General features: G+C 44.9%; 1 protein-coding gene across 1 annotated transcript; it reads left to right on the forward strand.

Annotated features, from left to right (window-relative positions):
- The first annotated feature begins 14,752 nt into the window (after positions 1–14,752).
- On the forward strand, positions 14,753–21,053 carry KCNG1 (potassium voltage-gated channel modifier subfamily G member 1). The gene is made up of 2 exons (XM_060230786.1): positions 14,753–15,559; positions 19,645–21,053. The coding sequence occupies exons 1-2, from the start codon at positions 14,801–14,803 to the stop codon at positions 20,413–20,415; spliced, it is 1,530 nt and encodes a 509-aa protein (XP_060086769.1). The 5' UTR covers positions 14,753–14,800; the 3' UTR covers positions 20,416–21,053.
- The last annotated feature ends 2,340 nt before the right edge of the window (positions 21,054–23,393 follow it).

The following is a 23,393-nucleotide window of genomic DNA, read 5'->3' on the forward strand; positions in this document are numbered from 1 at the left end:
AACTGAAGACACTGTGGATCTACCCTGGGACTGAGAACCAGTTTGGTGTAGTAGTTAAGTGCACAGACTCTTATCTGGGAGAACTGGGTTTGATTCCCCACTCCTCCATGTGCACCTCTGATGGGACTTTGGGTAATCTGCAAGTTGTCTCAAAGCTGTTCTGCTCAAGAGCAGTTCTGGGAGAGCTCTCTCAGCCCCACCTACCTCACAGGGTGTCTGTTGTGGGGAGGAGAAGGGAAAGGAGATTGTAAACCGCTTTGAGATTCCTTCGGGTAGTGAAGGGTGGGGTATAAATCCAATCTCCTCTTCTTCTCCAGACAATGCAGATGTTCTGCCATCAGCTACAGCTCCAATCCTTTAGCAGGAATGTATACATTATTAAATGCTAATTACTGGTGGCCTTGCAACAATAATGAGAACTTCTGGAGCCCCTCCAACCAGACGGCATTCCTTCAGCCCAAACAGTCCAGCCAACAGGAATGACTATTTCTCATCACCAACATGAAAACTGAATCAAGTGGTCTGAATCCTAGGCCAAGATCATGACTACAGAACAAACAGGGATACCTGCTTCTAGGTGGGAGTGGGAGATTGCTGGAATGACCCCTCTTCTCCAGACTAGAGATCAATCCCCCCCCCCCAGGAGGGGTAATGGATGCTTTGGAGGGTGAACTCTATGACATTGTATCCCACTGAGGTCCTTCCAAGGCTCCATCCCCAAATCTCCAAGATTTTCCCAACCTGCAGCCACCCAGTTTTCTCCCACCCACCCCCCACTCCCCACCCCACCTGTGGCCAAGGGGGATCTAGCAACCCTAAGAACCAGTCTTTAGCATCCAAAACCAGACCTTTAACAATCTGCTTGACATTCCTACATAGACGATTGTCCTTGTTTAATATACACAGTCCTCAACAGACTGCTAAATTCTACCAGTTTCCTGAGATCAAAACAAAATGTGCAGTCTGCGATTGCCCAGGGCTGGTCGGTTTAATCTGAGCATTCCGATTCTGAGCCGCCGTTGGGAGCAAATTGTATTAATTCTCATTCACTTTTGAATGGTTTGCGTGGGTTTCGCAGTCCTGGTTCTTACCTTGCGTCATTTGTTAACATTATTTTGAACTATAGCCCTAAATTGCCTCGACACGAGGCAAAGGCAAGGGTACATAGGACTTTTTTAAAGAGTCAGAATATTAATAGTATAAATACGGATAGTAAGCAACACGTGCGCGACGAAGACCTGCTCTCTTGGAATCAAATTCATCAAAACTTAGCAAGGCCACGCTGTTCAGACAAGAGCCAGCTCGCAGCGATACCTAGTGGCCAAAGAACACAACTGCACATCTCTTACGGATAAAAAATATGCACCCTTGCAAAAAGACGGGGGGGGGGAGTAATCTAAACGGAAATTTGATTCGATCAGGAAACAGCATGAATTAAAACTAAACTGAGCGAATTTTGGCGTTCGACGTTAATGACTTCTACTTTTTGCATTCTTCATATTGTCAATTTGCACCGCTGCTGCATCGAAGACCGCGTTCTTTAGAGTACAATTAAATTCAGCACCGGACCATTACAGAACCGGCCAAAGGGAGACGGGGGCCATATGCATCCCCTTCCGCGAACTTCGTCTGGGCACTGCCTCTAGCGTACATAAATCCCCCTTCCAAATGTAGGAATTCCTATTCTACAGATTGCAAGTTCTTATTGCATGGAAAGATTCCTACCTGTTGTACATATGTTTGTGCGCCTGTTCTATATGCACCTCCTCTACTACTACTAAGCCCAACCACACATGCAGTCTTCCCTCTGCCACCCTCCATGTATTCCGTTTCTTACTGTCCTGAAACATTTGTAGTTGAAGGTGTACAAATCACCTCACTAACACGAGTGCATCTATAAAACAATAAATCCCGGGGACTTATCGATTACTGGGTGCATGCCTCCCAGCAGCGTGCATGTGGCCTGCGTGCAACACAGTTGGCACAAAACCCTCTGAGCTCTACACCTCTTGAGTCACTCCCCACAGAAAAGTGCTTTTTACACCGGGCATCGAAGTACCGGAGCCGGGCTGCAGACATCAGGTATGCTTGCGAATCCAACCCAGGCACACGTTGCCGTCTCGCGGCACAAGGCTGCACCGCATGGCCCTCTTGAATTGGGGCGGTCTCCCGGCTGCAGGAAATGTGCGCCGGCTGCGCGGCCAAGATGCACACACAGGCGCGCTTCTAGCGAACGTACGTGCTGCTTGCTGCAAGCAGTGCCCCAGCCGCCTGTTGCACGCAGGCTGCGCTGTGCCGTGCTGCAAGTGCGGGCGGGGAGCAGGCAGGGCGGGTGTGTGCACGCGTCGCTGGCGTGGGCAGGGTGTGTCTTCGCTTCCCTCCCTCCTCGCTGCTCGCACGGGAGTTGCGGCCCGGGCTCCAGCATTAGCTTGCCAGAGTCGCTGGGTGCCGGAGTGGCCGTGACCATGCTGGCGCTCTCTCCCGCCACAGGACAGCAGCAGCAAGAAGCGTCCTGCGGGCGCAGCTTCTCCTGCACTCCCAGCGCTGCGTCTCCCGCTGCCCGGGACTGCTGCTCGCGATCCATCCCTGGCATTTCTGCACCTGCTCCGCGCGTCCGGGACAACCACAGGCGCTGTTGCAAGTAAGCGCCTCCCTGCACCGCTTCTTTCCCGCCCTGTCCCACCCCGACGGGCGGGCAGCTCCGGCGAACTTCTCGGGCAAGTTTTGGGGGAACTTTTTTGGGTGTCTTGCCGGATTGCCCAGTGGGGAAAGCCTCGGCAACCTCTGCCCAAGGTGGTCAGAGGGATCGGAAAGCGCTGGCACGCTTCATGCGGCCTTGAGTAGCTCTTAAGGGGACTGGCTGTTCACAGAGGACGAGAAAGGGTGATTATTTTCCAGACGCGTGTTCGGTGGGAAAGGACTTTGAGTAGTCAGATCGCAATGAGAGGAGGGGACGTTGATACAGATTAGCCCGGCTAGCGTGTGTTGTAGCGTTAATCGCTCCGCTCCCGTTTAATTGGGTTGATGAAGTGGACAGATGGGAGGGGGACAGTATTTTTAGGACAATGATGGACAATGACCTCTTCACAAACTTCGCAGTTCTTCTTCAGGCACGCACAAACGCCGGTCACTGAGTGCGGGGATGACCTCTTTGGTCCAGATCCACGCGTTCCCACCCCTCCCCCATCCTGTAGTTTTTACCCTAGTTCTGGGCAGATTAAGTCAAATGAAGGCCCCGCGTAATTCGAGTGGAATTATTCCCAGGTATGCCTAGGAGTGTATTGCGTTTTTCCTTTTTGCTGTTTCTCATTTGCTCTTTGGACAGTAGCCTCAAGCTGGTATTGGCTTAGTCCCACCACTTGGGCCAGGCTTTCCCTCTGGGGACTGGCAGGCGACAGGGATGTGATTTGCCATTAACTGTGCACTGAATTTCATGTGCAGAACCCAGAAATTCTTTTCCATCTCCTTTAGACTAAACACATTTTTTGCTTTGTTTCCAAAGCAGTAAGTTGGGGGGGGGGGGGGTTGAAACATTCTGTTAAGAGTTATTGAACTTCTGCTGTGTTTACTAGCTATTAGAACTGTCCTATCTGCTTCCCTCCCCAGTCATTTTCCCGGTGATCGATCAATTGACAGCTGTCTGTGTTGATGCTTGCAGTAGACCTGGCATCTTAATCGAGTTCTGTTCTTCCACCCACCCCAGCATGTCATTCTTGCTGAATGTGTCCCCCCCCCCCCCCTTTGCTGAACTGCATGATGTAAAGCAGTTAGCTTTTGATTGTCCTTTACCCAATTTAGGGGAGTTTTAATGTACCTTATGCACAGATTACACATACACACAGAGATAACTTGTTATTGTCAAGGTTTTCTTTAAAAAGTACCTTTTCTGAGTTGTCTTTGTAGCTAAGGCATTTCACTTGTCACCTCTTCACAGTGCTTCCTGTTCCAATAAACTCTCATGCTGCAGATTGTATGGTCTTGGTTAGCAGTCTGCGTTCCTCTAGATCACTGTTAGTACCTATTGGAAATGGGACTGCTGCTTCAATGTGCTTATTAACAGCTGCTTTGGGACTTTGTACTACTTCCCTGGGTTGTGACACATTTGAAATTGGTTTGCATGAAATATATATATTGCTCTCTTCCTCCCCCCCCCCGCTCCCTCCTAGCAAGAATGTTAACAGCTGTATGGCTGCAGTCAATAGCGAGAGCAAATTCTCTTATATTTGCAAGACAGTATTATTGGAATAAACAGTTACTTACTGTAAAGTAATTTTCTTTATCAATACAATCTCTAGAAACTTTACATAAAGCCAAAACTTTGACTCCCCCCCCCCCCCCCCCAGCAGTTTGGTATAAAATTGTTTGGATCCAATCAACAGCTGCAGCAGGAGAACAAAATATCCATTTTCATTTTAAGGCTTGGATATGCTGACCTCATTGTGATGTGACTATGAAGTTCTGCTTTATAGAAAAGAAAGTGACCTCATCACACTGTATGAATGGATTTTAAATGTGCCAGCCAGGTCAGAATTTAAGCTCTCTGTGGAGAAGCATAGGCTGTAATATACTGCAGATGTTGGAGAGCAACTTCTTGATTCTCTGACCTGCCCTGAAAAGTATAAAACATGGGAGGTATATCTTGTATCTTACCATGCAAGTATGAAGCAAGAATGATGGTAGGACTGCAGAAGAGTTTAATTTCTAATGGCAGTGCCTTTTTTGGAAAGATTGTATTGTTACTTACGTTGCATTAGAACTTTTTTTTAATGGTGGGGGGGGAGAAATAAACAGCTGTAAGAAGTTCCAGACGTCAGAAGTCTGCTTAGACTTTTACGGCATTACTTGGCAGAACAGTGCAGTTTATATTATGTTATCATTTTCATCCAGAGAACAACTCTCAAATTGCCCACACCACACAAGGGTAGCAAGGCCTTTCCACAGGATTACTGATTACATCAGAGATGCACTGCAGAAATGAAATGCTGTAGAGGAAATTCAGAAGGGAGGGAATTAGAAGTGGAACTTTTTAACATTTAAGTTGCTGTCCTTCTTTCCCACAGTGGGAAAAGGCAAAGTTGCTATCCCTTTCCCAGATCCTTTGAGCTTGCCAGTCTCCTGGAATTCCAATTTATCACACCATTTCCTTAAATTGGTTTGTTAGGTGGTTTGGGTTCAATAGAAAAAAATTGCTTTGTCCCATATCAGATATTGCTTAGGAAATATTCATGCCCTGTGCATTTTATTTAGTAGTCACTCTCAAGAGTGTTCAGTAGGGCTTAAACCCAAGTAAGTATGCATGGGGTTGCGGCTTTTATTTCTCGTATTGGCATCTCTAAATAATACTGTTTTATGCCCCCCCCCCCGTATCTCCTCATATAGATGGGAATGGCTAAGCACTGTGACATTGCAGAATAAGGAAGCTGTTCAGTTACATTTTATTTTCCATTAAATGTTTAGTTATACATTGTTGGTACTATCACAACAGCAAAACACTTGATGGTGTAGCACACTCTCTTGTGCTGGGTGCTGTACGAAGTCATAAAGCAAAACTTGATTTCCCTGTCTCTCCCTCCTTAGAATTGTGTGTACCCCCTTCCCTGCAGTTCTGATCTTACAATGATTCCTCAGGCTTTTCTGTATCCCTATAGATGAATCATAGCTTCACTCAGTACCATTTCCAGATCTGCTTTGCCCATTCAAGGTCCAGAGTGAACCTTGGTGAAGCAAAACAACAAAGAGTCAGGTGACACCATAAAGACTATTGGATTATCATGGAGTTATTCAGCAGTCTCTGCCTCACAAAAGCTTATGCCACAGTAAATTTCTTTAAAGTGTTATAAGATTTGTTTGGGATGTAGCAGACTAAACGGTGCAGTCCTAAAGAGAGTTATTACACCCTTTTGAGTCCATTGAAGTCAGTGGACTTAGACAGATAAAAATCTGTTTAGGATTGGACCATAAGACACTTGCTGTCCTGGAAAATGGGAAGGCAGACAGCAGCCACAGCATCTTGCATAGGTAAGTAGGGATTTTAACGGGGATTTGAACATCTGATCATCTTTGGATGATCCACCAAAGGGAGCAAAGATTACAGCAACTGGGGATGGGTTTTCAATGCCCTACATAGTGCTTTGCCCCTGCCCCTCTATAAGTATCAGAAGCGGGATGAATTATGCAGAATATGTGCACATTTGATTCATATGTGTGATAAATAGATTTCACTGTAGCATCTGGAGAAGGATCCAGGGAACTCTTAACTAAGGCTGTACCTTTTTCATCTAGCTGCAGACAGAATATGGAATGGTAACAACTGGCAGTGTAATGTTACCAGTTGTCCCAAATACAAGCAGCCCTGACTTGGATAGCCCAGGTTAGCCTGATCTTGTCAGATCTCAGAAGCTAAGCAGGGTGAGCCCTGGCGAGATTTGGATAGGAGACCACCAAGGAATATCAGGTCATGATAATAGAGGCAGGCAGTGGCAAAATCACCTCTGAGTATCTCTTGCCTTGAAAACGCTACAGGGTCTCACCATAAGTCAACTGTGACTTGACAGCACTTTCCTCCACCACCAAATGCAAGCATTTTGCATTCTGCATCACTTTCCTTCACTGATTGCTGTCTATGTGACGTCATTAGAACGTGTACAAGCTGCCTGTCCAGAATCCTGTTCAAGGTTGCTCAGAAAGTAAAAATACAATACAATAATTTAAAAACTCTATAAATATTAAAATGAGTCATAAATAACACAGCATAAAAATTGGCAATCCAAAATGATATTTACCAAACAGTCCATGGGCTAACAGCAGATCTTGAAAACAGCTTTAAAAAAGAAATCCCATTAAAATCCTGAGTCAAAAGAAAGGTTTTGAACCAGTGCCTGAAGGTCAGTAAGGTACATGAATACCAAAGTGGAGGGCATTTCAAATCTGAGGTACCACCACTGAAAAAGCCCTGTCTCTGGGTTCCTCCCACTTCATGTCTGCAGGCTGGGGTATGGAGGGCAGTGCTTGGGAAGAGGATCTGAATTTGCGGGCTGGACTGTAATCAATGTGTGCTGACCTTGTGACAGATCAGCTGCTTTTTAGATTTGCTGGCTTTTTGCAAGACAAGATAAATATTAAATCAAGTGCATTGTTTTCCCCAAGCCTTGGGAAGCCAGAGCCCAAAGCATATATTCTGTTTCCCCAAACTAGATTGGCTCTCAGGTCCTACTTTGGGGAAGATGTAGCAGAGGTGGCCAGAAAGCCTGGGGCTTATTTGTCTCCTCAAGTATTAGCTCTGGTGCCGCCACTGCTGCCAGCACAGTAGCTGCCTGCCTGGAGCCTCAATTTGTTTGTTTGATTGATTCATACCGCACCCTCCCTCAAGCGGGCTCAGGGTGGGTAACAACATGTCAATAACACAAAATAAAATTAAGCATTAAACCAGACAATAATTTGAGCCTGTTAAAATACAATGACATATAAAAGCAGAGTTGCATTCAAATCAAAACAAGATGGTAAGTATTCAGACAGTACTTGGCGCCTCCTCGAAGATGCTAATTTGATGATAGTTAATAATGATAATGCTCTGTTGATCACTTTGAGCAGGGCTACTCAGTGGGCACTATGAGCTCAGCAATCAGTGTGAAATGTGTGAGCAGGGGAGGACAAGATGGAATAGACATCCACTGCCTCTAGACCAGGGGTTCCCAAACATTTTGAGCGCCTTCTGGCACCTTTGAAATGTTGAGAGGGAGTGGTGAATGCCACCTCAAAATGGCTGACACAGGCTACAGAGCCGAAACCAAAATGGCTGACACAAGAAGCAGACCCAAGCACAATATCTCTATCCTTATCTCTATGCTCAGGAAGGAAGGAAGGAAAAGAAGGGGGAATAAAATGAAAGGAAGCCTGAAGGGGCATGGAACCACAAGACTGGTGGTTTACTAATCCTCTTGATCTTCCAGGGGCTGTGGCTGCTATTGCATCTATGGAAGACCCCTTCATTTGAGTGAGGGCTGCCAATACCAAGCCTTACCTTATAGAGACCCTACCCACTTTTTAAAAAGCCCAGCAGTTGCCAATAACAGTACCAGCAGGCATCACTGGGGAACTCTGTGCTAACCTTCTGAGAGGATTGAGCAGCAGCCTTTTGCATGCTGCATACTCTCTACCAAAGTGGTTCCTAGGGTAACAAAGCAGTGGAGCAACAGAGGAGTCTCAGAACTTTTCTTTAGGTTTGTGTTATCTCTGAGTATGCACATTAAGCCTAACTAAGGCAACAGAATACACTGGTGTTTCCAGTCGATGGTCTCTTGTGACCCTGTCAGCCACTTACTGAGCTATCAATATTCTCCTCACCCCAGTGGTAGAACAGGGAATTTCAAACTATGTTTCCAAACCTAACAGTTCCTTGAAAGCTTATCATGAGCCCCTCATTAAGAAAATCACTAATAGCGAACAAGCTTCCGTAAAAGACAGCTTGCCTGGCATTAACAGTCTTCCCTTCAGTTTGGAGTTGAGACCCAGTGTGGTCTAGCAGTTAGAGTGTTGGACTGGGAAGCGGGAGACCTGGGTTCCGGTCTCCACTCTGCCTTGAAAGCTCACCAGATGACTTCAGACCAGTTACTCTCTCTCAGCCTAACCCACCTCACAAGGCTGGAAGGGAGAATCAAGTGTGGTGCTTTGGGCTCCTTGGAGGAAGGGTGGAATAAAAGTGTGCTAGATGGATTGAGGAATGTTGAGTGTGTTCTTGGCTACATTCTGAGAGAGACATGTCCGACATCACTGTCCGTATTTTAAAATCACATTAGAGCTATATGCACTGGTGGTCTTAGCTGTGGGACACATCGGGGTGGGCTGGTCACCATGTGTTGCCCCCTCTGCCATTGCTGCAACTCCAGAGGCAGTAATGATGAAGGAAGGAGGGTGGGGAGGGGCCTTACTGCTTAACAACTGGTGGCTGAGCAGCTGACACCCCACAGCTACCAGCTACAGTGACTTGTGGTAGGACAGAGTGACAATGGGTGGAAGCTGGAAAGGCTCCTCCTGCCCTACAGCTGGTTTCTAAGTGGCTCAGGCTGCAGCTCAAAGAGCTGCACAGAGGATTGGGAGCCCCATCCTTGACTTTTTCTGCAGGGCCCTAGAATAACTAAGACTACCTCCAGTCTATGTGGGCCTCTGATTCCAATCAGGGCCATACAGGAAGGGGAGAAGAACATCCCCCAATGTTTATTTTAATCCCAGCTGCTTTAAGCCCCTAATGGGTAATATGACAAGAATACGATTAGCCAGGAGTTTTTTTGTAGCAGGAACTCCTTTGCATATTAGGCCACAACCCCTTGATGTAGCTAATCCTCCTGGAGCTTAAAGTAGGCCCTGTACTAAGAGTCCTGTAAACTCTTGGAGGATTGGCTACATCAGCAGGGTGTGTGGTCTAATATGCAAAGGAGTTCCTGCTACAGAAAAAGCCCTACGATTAGCTGTTTTTCAGGACCATATTTTTACATCTAACGTTAGCCATCAGATTGAAGGCTTCTTTGGGGCAGAGGTCTACCATTTTGCTTATGTTACATCATTCAGGCACCATCATCTCCCTGTAGCAGAGCAGGAAATGATCCGCAGATAAGACCCTCAAACCCACAGCTGTTCAGAGTAGATAGTGCTGGGCTGGATGGATCAGTAGTATGATTTGTTTGTGGTTAGTTTCATATTTCTTTTATTTAACGCATTTATAGTCCACCTTTCTTACTGGGCGTTTTCGCACTCACCTTCAGCCGGCGCGAACCCCCTCTTCACCGCGCAGGATCTGCGCGGATTTCGCACTAAACGCCGCGGAGCAGCCGGAAGAGCCGGAAACTCCCGGCGCAAAAGCCGCTCAAACGGAAACTGCTTTTTGGCAGTTTCTGTTTGAGCGGCTTTTGTGCCGGGAGTTTCCGGCTCTTCCGGCTGCTCCGCGGCATTTAGTGCGAAATCTGCGCAGATCCTGCACGGTGAAGAGGGGGGTCGCGCCGGCTGAAGGTGAGTGCGAAAACGCGCACTGAGATTTGAAGCAGATTACACAGCACAAATTGAAAACAGCCCATACAAAGAGACATCTAATAAGCATAGTGTAGGTCGATACAGTGAATATGAGAAGACATCAAATGAGCAGTGTAGTAGGACAAGTAGGACAGTGTACCGAAATCTGAGTCAGCATAGCACATTAGCCATGATACTGAGTGTGGATATAATGAAGAAAAATAGTATTACATCAGTAGAAAATAATGAAATGACAACAGAGTGATATGTGCAGATAACTGGTTATACATCCTACGTATCAGTATAGTTCTCAGCTGGGCCCCATCTGTGGATACTTAAATATGGACACCGGGGACAGGTCTTTCTACAAACCTGATGGAAACCCTAGGTTTGCAGGAATTCTGAATTTTTTTTTTAATGATAGAAGCAGTCCCTTTGGGGAGGGACAGTAGCTCAGTGGTAGAGCATCTGCTTGGTAAGCAAAAGGTCCCAGGTTCAATCCCCGGCATCTCCAAAAAAGGGTCCAGGCAAATAGGTGTGAAAAACCTCAGCTTGACACCTTGGAGAGCCGCTGCCAGTCTGAGTTGACAATACTGACTTTGATGAACCAAGGGTCTGATTCAGTATAAGGCAGTTTCATATGTCCATATGTCCAGTAACTGTATCTTTAAGAAATGAATGCCCTCAGTGGCTGTTGCTGGGCAACCACAGCAGTATTGCCAGCCTTCAGTCCTTGGTTTCTGTCAGCAGTAGGCAGGGAGAAGGGGCAGGGTCCTCTCTAGGGCTGTTTTGGCTTTTGAGGAAGAACTCATTGTGGTCAGGCCTATCATCAGCCACTGGGCATCCTGCTACTGCATAACTTACATGACTGATCCACACCTAACGGCTCACTAGTATTCAAAAGCAGCCAACCTGCAAAAGCCAGTGTTGGGTAATTAGTAGTTTCAGATAAGGATATGGGAGACCCAGATTCAATACCCATTCTGCCATGGAAGCTCACTGGTGACTTTGTGCCACTCACACACTCCCAGCCTAACCTACCTCACAGAGCTGTGTCGAGGATAAAAATGGGAAGCAAGGAGGTGAAGGGGGAAACTAGAGTGGTGGAAGGGAAAGTAAACTGAGATGGATTGTGAGGATGAAATTCTCCTCCCTTGTAGAGTTTGCCTCATCCAAGACACTTTTGTTAACCCACATCATCTAGCAAAGTATAAATTGATGGAACAAACAGAAAAATTAATAATTTGTTTTCAACTCGTGTATCTGTTCAGTTTGTTAGCCACAAATATACGTCTTCATTTTTCATGACCCTGCCCCACTCCAGGAGATCTCTGTTTCTTTATTAAATGGTGCTCAAACAGAACAGTTGCTGTTTTGAGAGAAGGGCTCCCACAGAAAGGTCAAATCCGAGACAGAGGAAGTGCCATTGTTTACAGGTTCTCCCACATCCCAGCTGGGGCTCCATCCTGAATTGTCAATGATGTTGTCAGAGGGAATCTGAGTTGACTGGAGGATGCACATAATTGGTGGCAATTGGCCACACTTGTATGAAGGAAGTGTGAACAAATGAGCAGCTTAAAGAGGAAACTTTGTACTTTTCTGAATCTTTATTCATAGTCTTCTGGTGATAATGTAGAATGTGGAAAAAAGTGATCGCCTAACCAGTATTTAGTATGCTTACTGATCAGCAGGGCTTTTTTTGAGCAGGAACACAGTTCTGGCTGACTTGGCATCAGGGTGTGGCCTAATATGCAAATGAGTTTTTGTTGGTCAGTTTGCATTGATACTTAGTACATCCATGGCTGTGCATAAACAGCAGTTTCATGGGAACTCAAAAAAACCCTGAAGAATATGGGGGGTTGTTTTTTTAAAAAAATAAATAATTTTATTAAATATTTGAACATACATATACAACATATACAACAAAGCAATACAAAACTAAACCAGAAATCAATGTGAATATCCATAATCATGTGCAACACATAGAGAAAAGTCCAGGACATATCCTTTTCTACAGAGTTCCTTGTTTAAAAATTCAGTAGCTCTTGATAATGTATATTAGAAGAAACAATTTCCTTATCTTGCAAGAACTTAACAATAGGAAACCAGATTGCTTGGAATTTTTTACAATATATTTAAAAAATTTGAATGTCTTGTAGAATAATCCATTTTACCCAGCATAAAGTGGTTCCGAATAGAGTCATACCAGTTGTGTATTGAAGGCCCTTTTTATGTTTCCACTTCTTAGCAATCTCTTTTCTCACAGTTGCTAACAAAGTTGTTATTGTAGCTAGCTTGATTTTATCTACTTGTCCTGTCAAGAATATGGTGTTGGCTGCAAAATCGGCTACCTAACAATCTCTGCTTCCTTTGTAAAAAAAAATTCTAGCCCTTCAGGTTGTCAAGATATTCATGAAAGAACATAGGCAATACTTTGTGAAATCTCAGAAGCGTTACTAGGGTTACCAAGTCCAATTCAAGAAATATCTGAGGACTTTGGGGGTGGAGCCAGGAGACATTGGGGGCGGAGTCAGAAGCAAGGTTGTGAGAAGCATAATTGAACTACAAAGGGAGTTCTGGCCATCACATTTAAAGGGACCACACACCTTTTAAATACCTTCCCTCCATTGGAAAGAATGAAAGATAGGGGCACCTTCTTTGGGGGCTCATAGAATTGGACACCAGTCCAATCTTTTTGAAACTTGGAGGGTGTTTTGAGGAGAGGCACTGGATGCTATGCTGAAAATATGATGCCTCTACCTCAAACGACAGCCCCCCCAGAGCCCCAAATACCTGCAAAGCAATTCTCCATTAAATCCTATGGGAATCAGTTTCTTTAGGAATAATGGAGTGTGCAGCAGGCATTTCCCTCCCCCCACTTTTTGATGACCCTGAAGCAGGGGGAGGTCCTCCAAACCGGGGGATCCCCTGCCCCCACCTGGGGATTGGCAACCCTTAGTGTTAACTGATGTGAGCAGAGAACAGGTCTGGCTAGGGAAGATTCCATGTTGGGAAAGTGACTAGCAGTGCCCAGCAGGTATGCTAGTCAGTGGTATCATTGACCAGCACTGGGTGTGCGCAAAAAATGGTATCTGAAGTACCCTTTGTTGGGTCATCATGAATTGGATCCCACCCAAAATCTCTGTTCACAGAAGGATTGCTGTAGGTGAAGGGAAACTTCTCTGCCTCTCGTCTCCTTCTGAAGCCAAAATGTCCCCCTACCGATGCTGCCACTGACATACATGGGAGACCCCCAAAAACAGTACGGGGCGGGGGAGGTCTGCTACTTAAAGGAGGGAACCAGCAAAAATTGCTCCCCGTTGTGCTCACAGAAGTGATCAGTGGAATTCAACCCCGTATCACTTGAACATGTTCTGGCTGAGCATTACTAGGCAACATTTGGGCATGTTGCCAATGTTGAACAAATTCATGCTGCTCTGTTCCATTCTTCTATTGCCCCAAGGGACACCTTTTGGGAAGTGATGCCCTCTCTGTAGCAGGTACGTGTTAGCAACCTGACAGTGCATTCTGCATCCATGCATACCCAGCATCGGTGCCTCCTGTTTTTCTTGATGATAGTTTCAGAGGGAAGCTGAATTGGTCTGCAGTAGAACAGCTAAATTCAACCAACAAGTTGTGAACTTTCAAGAGGCAAAGCTCTCCTCATCAGAGGAAGGTAACTTCGACCGATTTCCCACTCGCCTTATGCCGCTCTCATGCTCCTCTTCTCAGCAGGGCTTCTGTCCGATTTCACACTATCTGCTCCGGGGCTACAATTAGCTTCGGCTTTTTCATGTGGCAAACAGAAACCTCTAAAAACCAGTTTCTGTTTGCCACGCGAAAAAGCTGAAGCTAGTTGCAGCCCCAGGGCAGATAGTGTGAAATTGGACAGAAACCCCACTGAGAAGAGGAGCATGAGAGTAGCATAAGGAAAGTGGGAAACTGGTCTTTGACTCTTGAAAGCTCAAACCCCAAAAATCTTGTTGGTGTCTAAGCTACTTCTGGACCTGAATCTAACTCACATTTTTCGGTGTCCTTTCTATATAACCAGCACATGATCTGTGCTCACATGCATACCAGTGTTCCCTCTAAGCTGAGTTAGAGTGAGCTAGCTCACAGATTTTTAGCCTCTAGCTCACACATTTTTGTCTTAACTCAGGAAGGATGACTCCTGAGCACACTAATTCATGCAGTAGCTCACAACTTTAATGCCAGTAGCCCACAATTTTAATGCCAGTAGCTCACAAAGTAGAATTTTTTCTCACAAGACTATGCAGCTTAGAGGGAACATTGATGCATACCTTTGTTGCCTTTTTGTGTTTCATGTTTCATTGTGCTTACACTCAACTTTATTTCTCCCCCTCATTCCTGCCACTGAATGTGAAAAAAACAGTCAGTGCAAGGGAGTGAGGAAATGCATACTTCGAGCCCCCTAAATCTGTATGGAGAGCCAGTTTAGTGTAGTGGTTAAGTGTGCGAACTATTATCTGGGAGAACAGGGTTTGATTCCCCACTCCTCCACTTGCACCTGCTAGCATGGCCTTGGGTCAGCCATAGCTCTGGCAGAGGTTGTCCTTGAAAAGGGCAGCTGCTGTGAGAGCCCTCTCCAGCCCCACCCACCTCACAGGGTGTCTGTTGTGGGGGAGGAAGGTAAAGGAGATTGTGAGCCGCTCTGAGACTCTTCAGAGTGGAGGGAGGGATATAAATCCAATATCATCTTCTTCTTCTATTTTTGTTGTTATTGCAGAAATTTGTAGCTGCAGTATCCCAGTGATGCAAAATTATCTGGTGACCCAAGATGACTCTTTTACCAGGTGAAAATTCAGACTATGACTACAGTGCTCTGAGCTGTGCTTCAGAGGCCTCCTTCAATCACCCTTTCTTGACTGAAACAGAGACGCTTAAGGGAGTTTTCTACCAAAGAGCCAAACTAATCCATCCTGGGGCAGACCTTTATGAAAGTATTCGTCCAGAAGACCGAAAACATCACATCATCATCAATGTGGGAGGGTTTAAATACTTGCTCCCATGGACCACCCTTGATGAGTTCCCCATGACACGCTTGGGCCAGCTGAAATTTTGCAACAACTTTGATGAGATCCTGAGTATTTGTGATGATTATGACGTGACCTGCAATGAGTTCTTTTTCGACCGCAACCCCGGGGCATTTAGGACCATCTTGACTTTCCTGCGGGCAGGGAAGCTTAGACTCTTGAGAGAGATGTGTGCCCTTTCATTCCAAGAGGAGCTGCTATACTGGGGCATTGAGGAAGACAACCTGGAATGGTGCTGTAAGAGGCGGTTCCTGCAGAAAATGGAGGAGTTCACGGAAATGAATGAAGCAGCAGACGACTTTATAGACGGTGAAAACCCTTCCGATGCAGTGGAGGAGACGAAAGGCAGCCTCTGCATGAAAAAGCTGCAAGACATGGTGGAGAGGCCACAGTCCGGCATTCCTGGGAAGGTGTTTGCCTGCTTATCAGTCCTGTTCGTGACAATTACTGCTGTCAACTTGTCCATCAGCACCATGCCTAGCTTAAGGGAAGAGGAGGAGAAAGTAAGTTGATCTTAGAGTGGAAGGACAAAACTCTATGGTAGGCATGTAAATAGCCAGCTGTGGTCACTGCAGAAAATAAAAAATGGTTTCCTTGTCATCTATGATGGTGGGGAGGGGGCTTTGTAAATTGGAGTGGAGCTGGGATTTGAGAGCCAGTTTGGTGTAGTGGTTAAGTGCGTGGACTCCTATCTGGGAGAACCGGGTTTGATTCCCCACTGTTGTGGGGAGGCGGGAGGTAAAGGAGGTTGTGACCACTATGAGACTCTGAGATTCAGAGTATAGGGCAGGATATAAATCCAATATCTTCTTTTTCTTCTTAAAACAAAAATGGATGACATCAATGTTTGCTAAATCACCAACATACACATAGTGTGCCTATGATGACTAGTAAACAGGAGTGTTTGTTTATGGCTTTTTAAGGTTTCTAAATACTTTACTTTCAGTTAAAATATCTTACTGGGGGGTGTGCATCCAGAGGGCAGCTTCCTGCACTGTGTGTTTGTGCTCTAGCAAAGTGGATGTGCATGGGCCATTTAAAAAATCTAACACATTTTTGTCCCATTCTTCCTCCAAGAAGTTCAAGGGGCAGCATACATGGCTCTCTCTTTCTCTATTTTATCCTTACACAACCTTGTGAGGTAGGTTAGGCTGAGAGACAGTGACTGGCCCAAAGCTCACTCTGTAAGCCTGACTGCAGAGTGGGGATTTTAACCCTTGTCTCCCAAATTCTAGTCGTGCATTGGTTCACGGTGGTTTTGTAGGCTATTCTTTTATGTAAGCTGTACCACACATGGTGTTTTGTCTAACTGGGATATTGTTCTATCTGCCATGCAGCTTTTAAAGCTGAGATGTGCTGACCATGGCTCAGCTTGGCATGCAGAAGATTTTGGGTTCATCCCCAGCTTCAGATCTGGGATTCAATCCCCAGTTAAGGAAGAGGTAGCAAGTGATGTGAAGGATCTCTGCCTGAGAACCTGGAGAGCTGCTGCCAGTGCGAGTAGACGACTGCAGATTTTTACCCCGCCCTTCTCTCTGAATCAGAGATTTAGAGCAGCTTACAATCTCCTATATCTTCTTCCCCCACAACAGACACCCTGTGAGGTGGGTGGGGCTGGCAGGGCTCTCACAGCAGCTGCCCTTTCAAGGACAACTCCTGCAATAGTTAACTGCAATTGCTAACACAAGGCCATTCCAGCAGCTGCAAGTAGAAGACCGAGGAATCAAACCCGGTTCTCCCAAATAAGAGTCTGCACACTTAACCACTACACCAAACTGGCTTGTAGGACCAAACTTGATGGACAGTGGTCTGATTCAGTATAAGGCAGCTTCATGCATTCCAGTGCCCATTTCCCCTGCCTCCAGATGTTCATGTTTAGTAACAAACAATTACTTGTGCTTAAGTCCTGCTGAAAGCAGTGCAATGGAACTGTTACAACTAAGTTAACCCCTCGGATGAGGGCAGCACTCCAATCATTGGGGTTTCCGGGTCAGAGACAACTAGCACGGGTCCAGGACAGAGAAGAGTCATGTCCCAGTAGCAATAACAAGGTCAGAAGAAGCAGGTAGCTAAGACATCAAACATTATAAGCAGTAGCATGACTCGGAGAAGGCACTGAGCCTCGTAAAGCACTCTTACAGAACTCATGAAGCTGTCTCATACTGAATCAGAGTCTTGTTCCATCAAGGTCAATATTGTCTACTCAGATTGGCAGCAGCTGTCCAGGGTCTCAGGTCAAGGCCTTCCACATCACCCACTGCCACCCCCCTCCCCCAATTTTAAACAGGAAAAGGAAAGGTCCCCTGTGCAAGCACCAGTCGTTTCCGACTCTGGGGTGACGTTGCTTTCACGTTTTCATGGAAGACTTTTTACGGGACAGTTTGCCATTGCCTTCCCCAGTCATCTACACTTTCCCCCCAGCAAGCTGGGTACTCATTTTACCAACCTCAGAAGGATGGAAGGCTGAGTCAACCTTGAGCCGGCTACTTGAAAACCCAGCTTCCACCGGGGATCAAACTCAGGTCGTGAGCAGAGCTTAGGACTGCAGTACTGCAGCTTTAACACTCTGCGCCACGGGGCTCTTGTAATTTTAAACAAACATATGAACAACAAAACAAATTCCAGCATATATAAAATTAAATAGAACACAATAAATACAGTGGAGCAAAAACCATGGACGTGATGTTAAGTCCTAAGCTCATTAAGTCCTAAGCTCATTCCTGTTTCAGGAAATATAGCTTGAACAATCATGAAATCATGTTTGGAGGGGATTTCTCTGCCATTATGACATTTCATTCCCTCCAGAGAAGAAATAAGAGGCATCCACTTGTCTAAAAAGTGAGATGACTTAGAATATGAATCTTTAGGGTTAACTGTCTTCTCCATAACCATAAGGACCCTAGTTTTAACCTTCTACAATGTTAAAGATGGAGGTTTACCCAGTTTGTTGCAATACACAAATGTACTGTTGCCAATAAGGCTGAAATATGTTTAAACTTTGGAGTATTAATATCTTTATAAGAGGGTAAATCCAATAATAGCCATTTTGGATCTAGCTCTAACTTTACAGATCTTAAATACTTTATTACGAAATCCTTACATGGCTGGCCATTGCCACCAACAATGATAGAAAGATCCCACCTGTTTACATTCCCCTCCCATACATTTGGAATCTTCCAGCAGAAAAGATGCAACTTCTGTGAGGTAAAATATCATCTTGACCAAATTTTGAAAGAGAAAATTTGAATATTTAGTGTCTCTGAGGATGAATGTATATGATGTCCAGACCTTATGTTAGTCATAAGAAAACCCCAAGATCTCTTTCCCATATATTCATAACTGTTAGCCCATCCTTATTAATGGTTTCAGTTAACACAGAGTGTGGTTTTGAGATAATGCCTTTATCTGCCCAGATCAGGGGCAAGTATCAGTTTTTCAAATGCAGTATCTGCCCTTCTGTTCGCTTTATACAATACAATAAATATTTCTAAGTTGAAAATAAAAGAACCAAAGAATTTCCTATTCCCAAGAAATTATTGTTAGATTATAAATTGTGATATCTATACCAACCATGATGAAACCAGAGATTATTTTTGTTTGCTTTCCACATCACCTGATGCTTTTAACTGGAGGTGCTGTGGATGGAACCTGGGATCTTCTGCAAGATGAACAGGATGTTCTACCACTGATCCATGGCCCTTCCCTAAAGTTCCCAGAAGGATAAGTTTGCTGAGTGTGAGGGAAAGGATTGGTCCTTAGCGTCAGCTGACTGATTGTTGGGGCCATTGTCTAGGCTAGGTGCCACTTTTTCGGGTACTGAATTCCACCTTCAATGTTTGCAGCAGAGAATAAGAGTCCTGGTTCAAGGACATCAATACGTGCGCACATGCACTACTGCTGTGGGTATGCTGGCAGTACATCCATGCTGCTGCATCGGACTTATAAAGTGTGGATGGCATAACAGCATCATTAAACACAGACATTTGGGAATCCAGGTCTAATCATGTGAATGTACATTGAGAGGTAGTCACTAAAGCTGAAATACTGAACAGCACCACTTTCCCTCTGTCACTTAGAAGTCAAAGGCAGTGGGAACATAGGAGCACTCAGCATAGCAAATGATCAAAGGTCACAAGCAATCATCAATACGTGTGCCACGCACTACCGAGCTGTTCTGTGTATAAGTTTTCATGAACACACGTACTTATTCAGATGCAGTGTGTGTGTGCGCACGCACGAAAGCTTATACCTAGAATAAAACTTTGTTGGTCTTAAAGGTGCCACTGGACTCAGACTTTTTTTCCTGCTGCTTCAGAGCAACACAGCTACCCACCTGAATACTGAGCTAGATGGACTAACGAGCACTTGGTATGTTCAGTACCAGATTCTTTCTGGGAACAAACAACAGTAAGGACTGTCACTTGTACAGCTTGCCTGTGTGCTTCCCAATAAGAATTTGGCTGGTCATTTTTAGCAGAATGGTGAAATAGATAAAGCTTGCTGTAATGAACATACTTAGAAAAGACGTTCCTGAATTTTTACCAGCTACTTGACACTCACACCATACCCTTTTCTCCTTCCGTTCCAGGGTGAATGTTCTCAGATGTGCTACAACATTTTCATAGTGGAATCTGTCTGTGTGGGATGGTTTTCTTTGGAGTTCCTTCTGAGGCTCATCCAGGCACCGAGCAAGTTCACGTTCCTAAGGAACCCATTAACCTTGATTGACATAGTGGCCATCCTGCCCTATTACATCACGTTATTATTAGATACCACTTCGGTGAGCAGTAACAAAAAGCCAACCTCTGGCAACATCTACTTGGACAAAGTTGGCCTGGTGCTCCGCATACTACGTGCCTTGAGGATTCTGTATGTCATGCGGCTGGCCAGGCACTCCCTAGGCCTGCAGACCCTGGGGCTCACTGCCCGCAGGTGCACTCGTGAGTTTGGCCTCTTGCTGCTTTTCCTTTGTGTAGCCATTGCACTCTTTGCACCTCTCTTGTATGTGATTGAAAACGAAATGGCAGACTCTCAGGAGTTCACCAGCATCCCCGCTTGCTATTGGTGGGCTGTGATCACCATGACAACAGTGGGCTATGGTGATATGGTACCCAGAAGCATCCCAGGCCAGGTGGTAGCACTGAGCAGCATCTTGAGTGGCATCCTTCTCATGGCCTTTCCTGTCACATCAATCTTCCACACGTTTTCCCGTTCATACATTGAGCTGAAGCAAGAGCAGGAAAGAATCATGTACAGGAGGGCACAGTTCCTAATGAAAACAAAGTCCCAGTTAACCAACGCATCACAAGGGAGCGACATATTTCCAAGTATCTCTTCAGAGACCAGGGACAATCACTGAAATGGAAGTTTCCACATCGGCCTGTTGCTGAGCAAACAGTAATATTTCAGCTTGGCATTTGCTTCAGGAGGCACTGGGGAGATTTGTATTGTAGAAATAACAATCAAAGGGATTTTAGCCATTCAGAAAGCAGAGTCTTATTTTATTGTAATGCATATTAGCATTATTATTTGGGGGTGGGGTTCTGAATAGTTTGCACAGTTGATGTGCAAGATTATAAAAGTAATTTTTAAAACGATATATAGTAACAGGTTGTGCTAACAGAAAGGAAAATAGTGTAAAATGAGCATAGCTCTTGTAACATAAAGAGGCAAGCCTTTTTCCAGGAAAAGAACTATGAATATCAATATTTTGATCATTTTGTTAATTGGCTTTTTTGTTCTTTGTTTATACCAGTCCATGTGATTTAGAACCTCTCATGAGAACCAAATTAATACTTGGGAGGAGTAACTCCCTTACTTGTGTCAGAGTTAAACATATGAGTCACACTGGCAAAAACAGTCAAGTTTTCTTTATATGTTACTCAAAGGCCCCTTTTTTAGTTTCCTTTCTGTGTTCTGACCAGCCTCAGACCTCTTAGCTTCAGGTACCAAACACAACAAGCAGTTTCAGATTATTTTCTGGGCCAAAATAAGCAGTCGCAGTGTTTTTTACCCCTTCTAATTTAAATATAATTTAAATTAGCCCCTTGTTTTTAAAGCATCCATGTTGCTTACTATTTGGTGTGTAACACTTTCTGTTAGACAAAAATAGCCAAATATGGAATTTCTCTCTTCCTATGATGTGGTTTTGTTGGTGTTCAGGGTGGCTAAAAATTAGCTTGCACGGCATCGCACATTGACTGCATTCAGACAACCATACGTAAACTGTGGTTTGTATGTGATGAGAACAAGCCTCAGAAGTCCTTGGACCATTCTCAAAGCACAGTAGTTTGCCTGCGCTTCGTATCCCATAGTTAACCACCCTAACATGATTGATTTGCAGCTCTGACAGCTATAGATAAACAGACTACCCCACATCACTGACAGGAGCCTCTGATAACTCATGAATACCTGTCTCCTTTACAGGAGCAAAAAGTATTGGACCAAGTTGCAGGAAACAGAAAGGGAGGTAACACATCTTCCATGAGTCATCGGAAACTTAGTAAGTCTCCTGTGAGTCAAACCCAAAAGGTGTAAGGCCTCCTGCTAATTGCCTTGGCCTTCCCTAGGACAGCAAGCTCCGCAGCAATCAAGCAGAGTGCTTGTAGGTCACTGAAAAATCAATCAAAGGCCTGCCGACAACCCCATTCATTCGTCCAATTCACACCCAAGACAAACTCGGCTTCTTTTTTCAATAATCCAAGCTGATGTTTTTGTCTGGTGAACCCACTGTGTGACTTCATCCTGGGTGAACTTGGCCACAAGTTTAAAACAAAAACACAAAGTTGTCCCTTGAGCTAGAAAAAATCTGCAACCTTGAGTGTGTGCCTATCACTGGCAGTTTGGGCTTGTGGTAAAACCTCTCAAGGTCAAGCTGCATAACAGGCACAACAGAAACATTTTTGTCAAGCCCTCGAAAATATCTGCCTGGCCAGAAATACATGGTTACAATAAACAGTTTTGCAGTTGTGCGTGAGTTGCTTTGGTACAGAGGGGGTAGGTCTGCATCAGTGATCTACAAATTGTGTTCTGTGGGACTGTGGGGTTCCTAGGCAGCTTGCCAGGGATTGCCTAATGAGGAGGTTAATAATGGTGGGTGAACTTCCCTGAAAGACAGTTTATGCCCCATTACAGCAACTGCAGGGGAGATCATTTAGTTGTTAGTTATGGGAACGTCTAAAAAACATGTCTTGTATAGACTTCAGCTGCGTCCTAAAACTTACGTGGGGCTTCTTCTGCAAGAGAAATCTGTTTGAAAAATGTCTATGTCAACAACTAAATTTGTTCCAGTTTGTAAGCAGTCCTCCCACTGAAGTGCCTTGTCATGATGAAAAGTCTAGAATGGAATCTGTGTTTGTCTGTTGCAGGAAAAGATAAACAAGGATCTTTTCTGTATGGGTTACTTAAACCCAGGTTTCATGCTGCTGGGAAGTTTTGCCTGCTTCTCCACGGCATCATGGGACATTTGTGTACCTTCTGGGTTTCTCCTGGCTCTTCCCTGATTTTTCCCAAATCTGTTTTGCTGGGAAGTTTTGGAAAAGATTATAGCCAGGGCTGGATTCCCCTTGGGGCAGGAAAATGTTGATTTTTTTTCCGGTCCTGCCTACATGGCAGCCATTTTCCTTGCCCCCATCTCCATTGTGGCTTTTCCTCCCCTACCAGCAGGGTTGGTTAATATTGGTGTGTGTGTGTGTGTGTGTTCTTAATCATTAAGTGAATATTGTTACAATGGTATAATAATCTCTGTATTGGGTACTCTGAATTCCCAGTTTTCATTTTATTTTTTTTTAAATGTAAGTCTGTAGCCCTTTTTTTGTGGACGTATGCTTTTCCCCTTATATCTCCACAACGAAAGTGGCTAGAGAGTTACTTTAAAAATAAAATATGGAAATTCAGAGAACCTAATATACAGACTGTTATAACAATAAATTGCAATTAAAAAACATAGGAAAGCCCTGGCATGGTGGAGGATAGCTGTCACTGATGGAATGGCTCGGGGAGATGCAGCAAAACCTCCCATGTCGAAGCTCTGTGGCTGCTCTACTGTATCAGCAACAACAGGGAAACTGCGCAAGTCTGTATCCATGTGGAAAACACCAGGAAGCTAATGGCACCTGAATGACTAATCAGATTTTATTCCGGAATGGACTAATGAACATTTGTCGACTGATTTATTTTTGTCTTGAAAAAGACAACTGACTAGTACCATTTGTTATATCCTTCCTTATCTTTGCCTGCGAGACATACCTGTTTTATTTTTTTAGCCCTTTTTGGTTTTTAGTTTTACCCAGGGCTTTTTTTGTAGCAGGAACTCCTTTGCATGTTAGGCTACATGCC

The sequence above is a fragment of the Heteronotia binoei genome, chromosome 2 (genome assembly GCF_032191835.1).
Source record: "Heteronotia binoei isolate CCM8104 ecotype False Entrance Well chromosome 2, APGP_CSIRO_Hbin_v1, whole genome shotgun sequence".
In the NCBI taxonomy this organism is placed as follows: Eukaryota; Metazoa; Chordata; class Lepidosauria; order Squamata; family Gekkonidae; genus Heteronotia; species Heteronotia binoei.

Bases quoted from the DNA above. Each gene is read 5' to 3' on its own strand.
- KCNG1 (XM_060230786.1), top strand. From the start codon at position 14,801: ATGACTCTTTTACCAGGTGAAAATTCAGACTATGACTACAGTGCTCTG. The intron at 15,560-19,644 runs GTAAGTTGATCT...CTTCCGTTCCAG, and splicing joins TAAGGGAAGAGGAGGAGAAA to GGTGAATGTTCTCAGATGTG.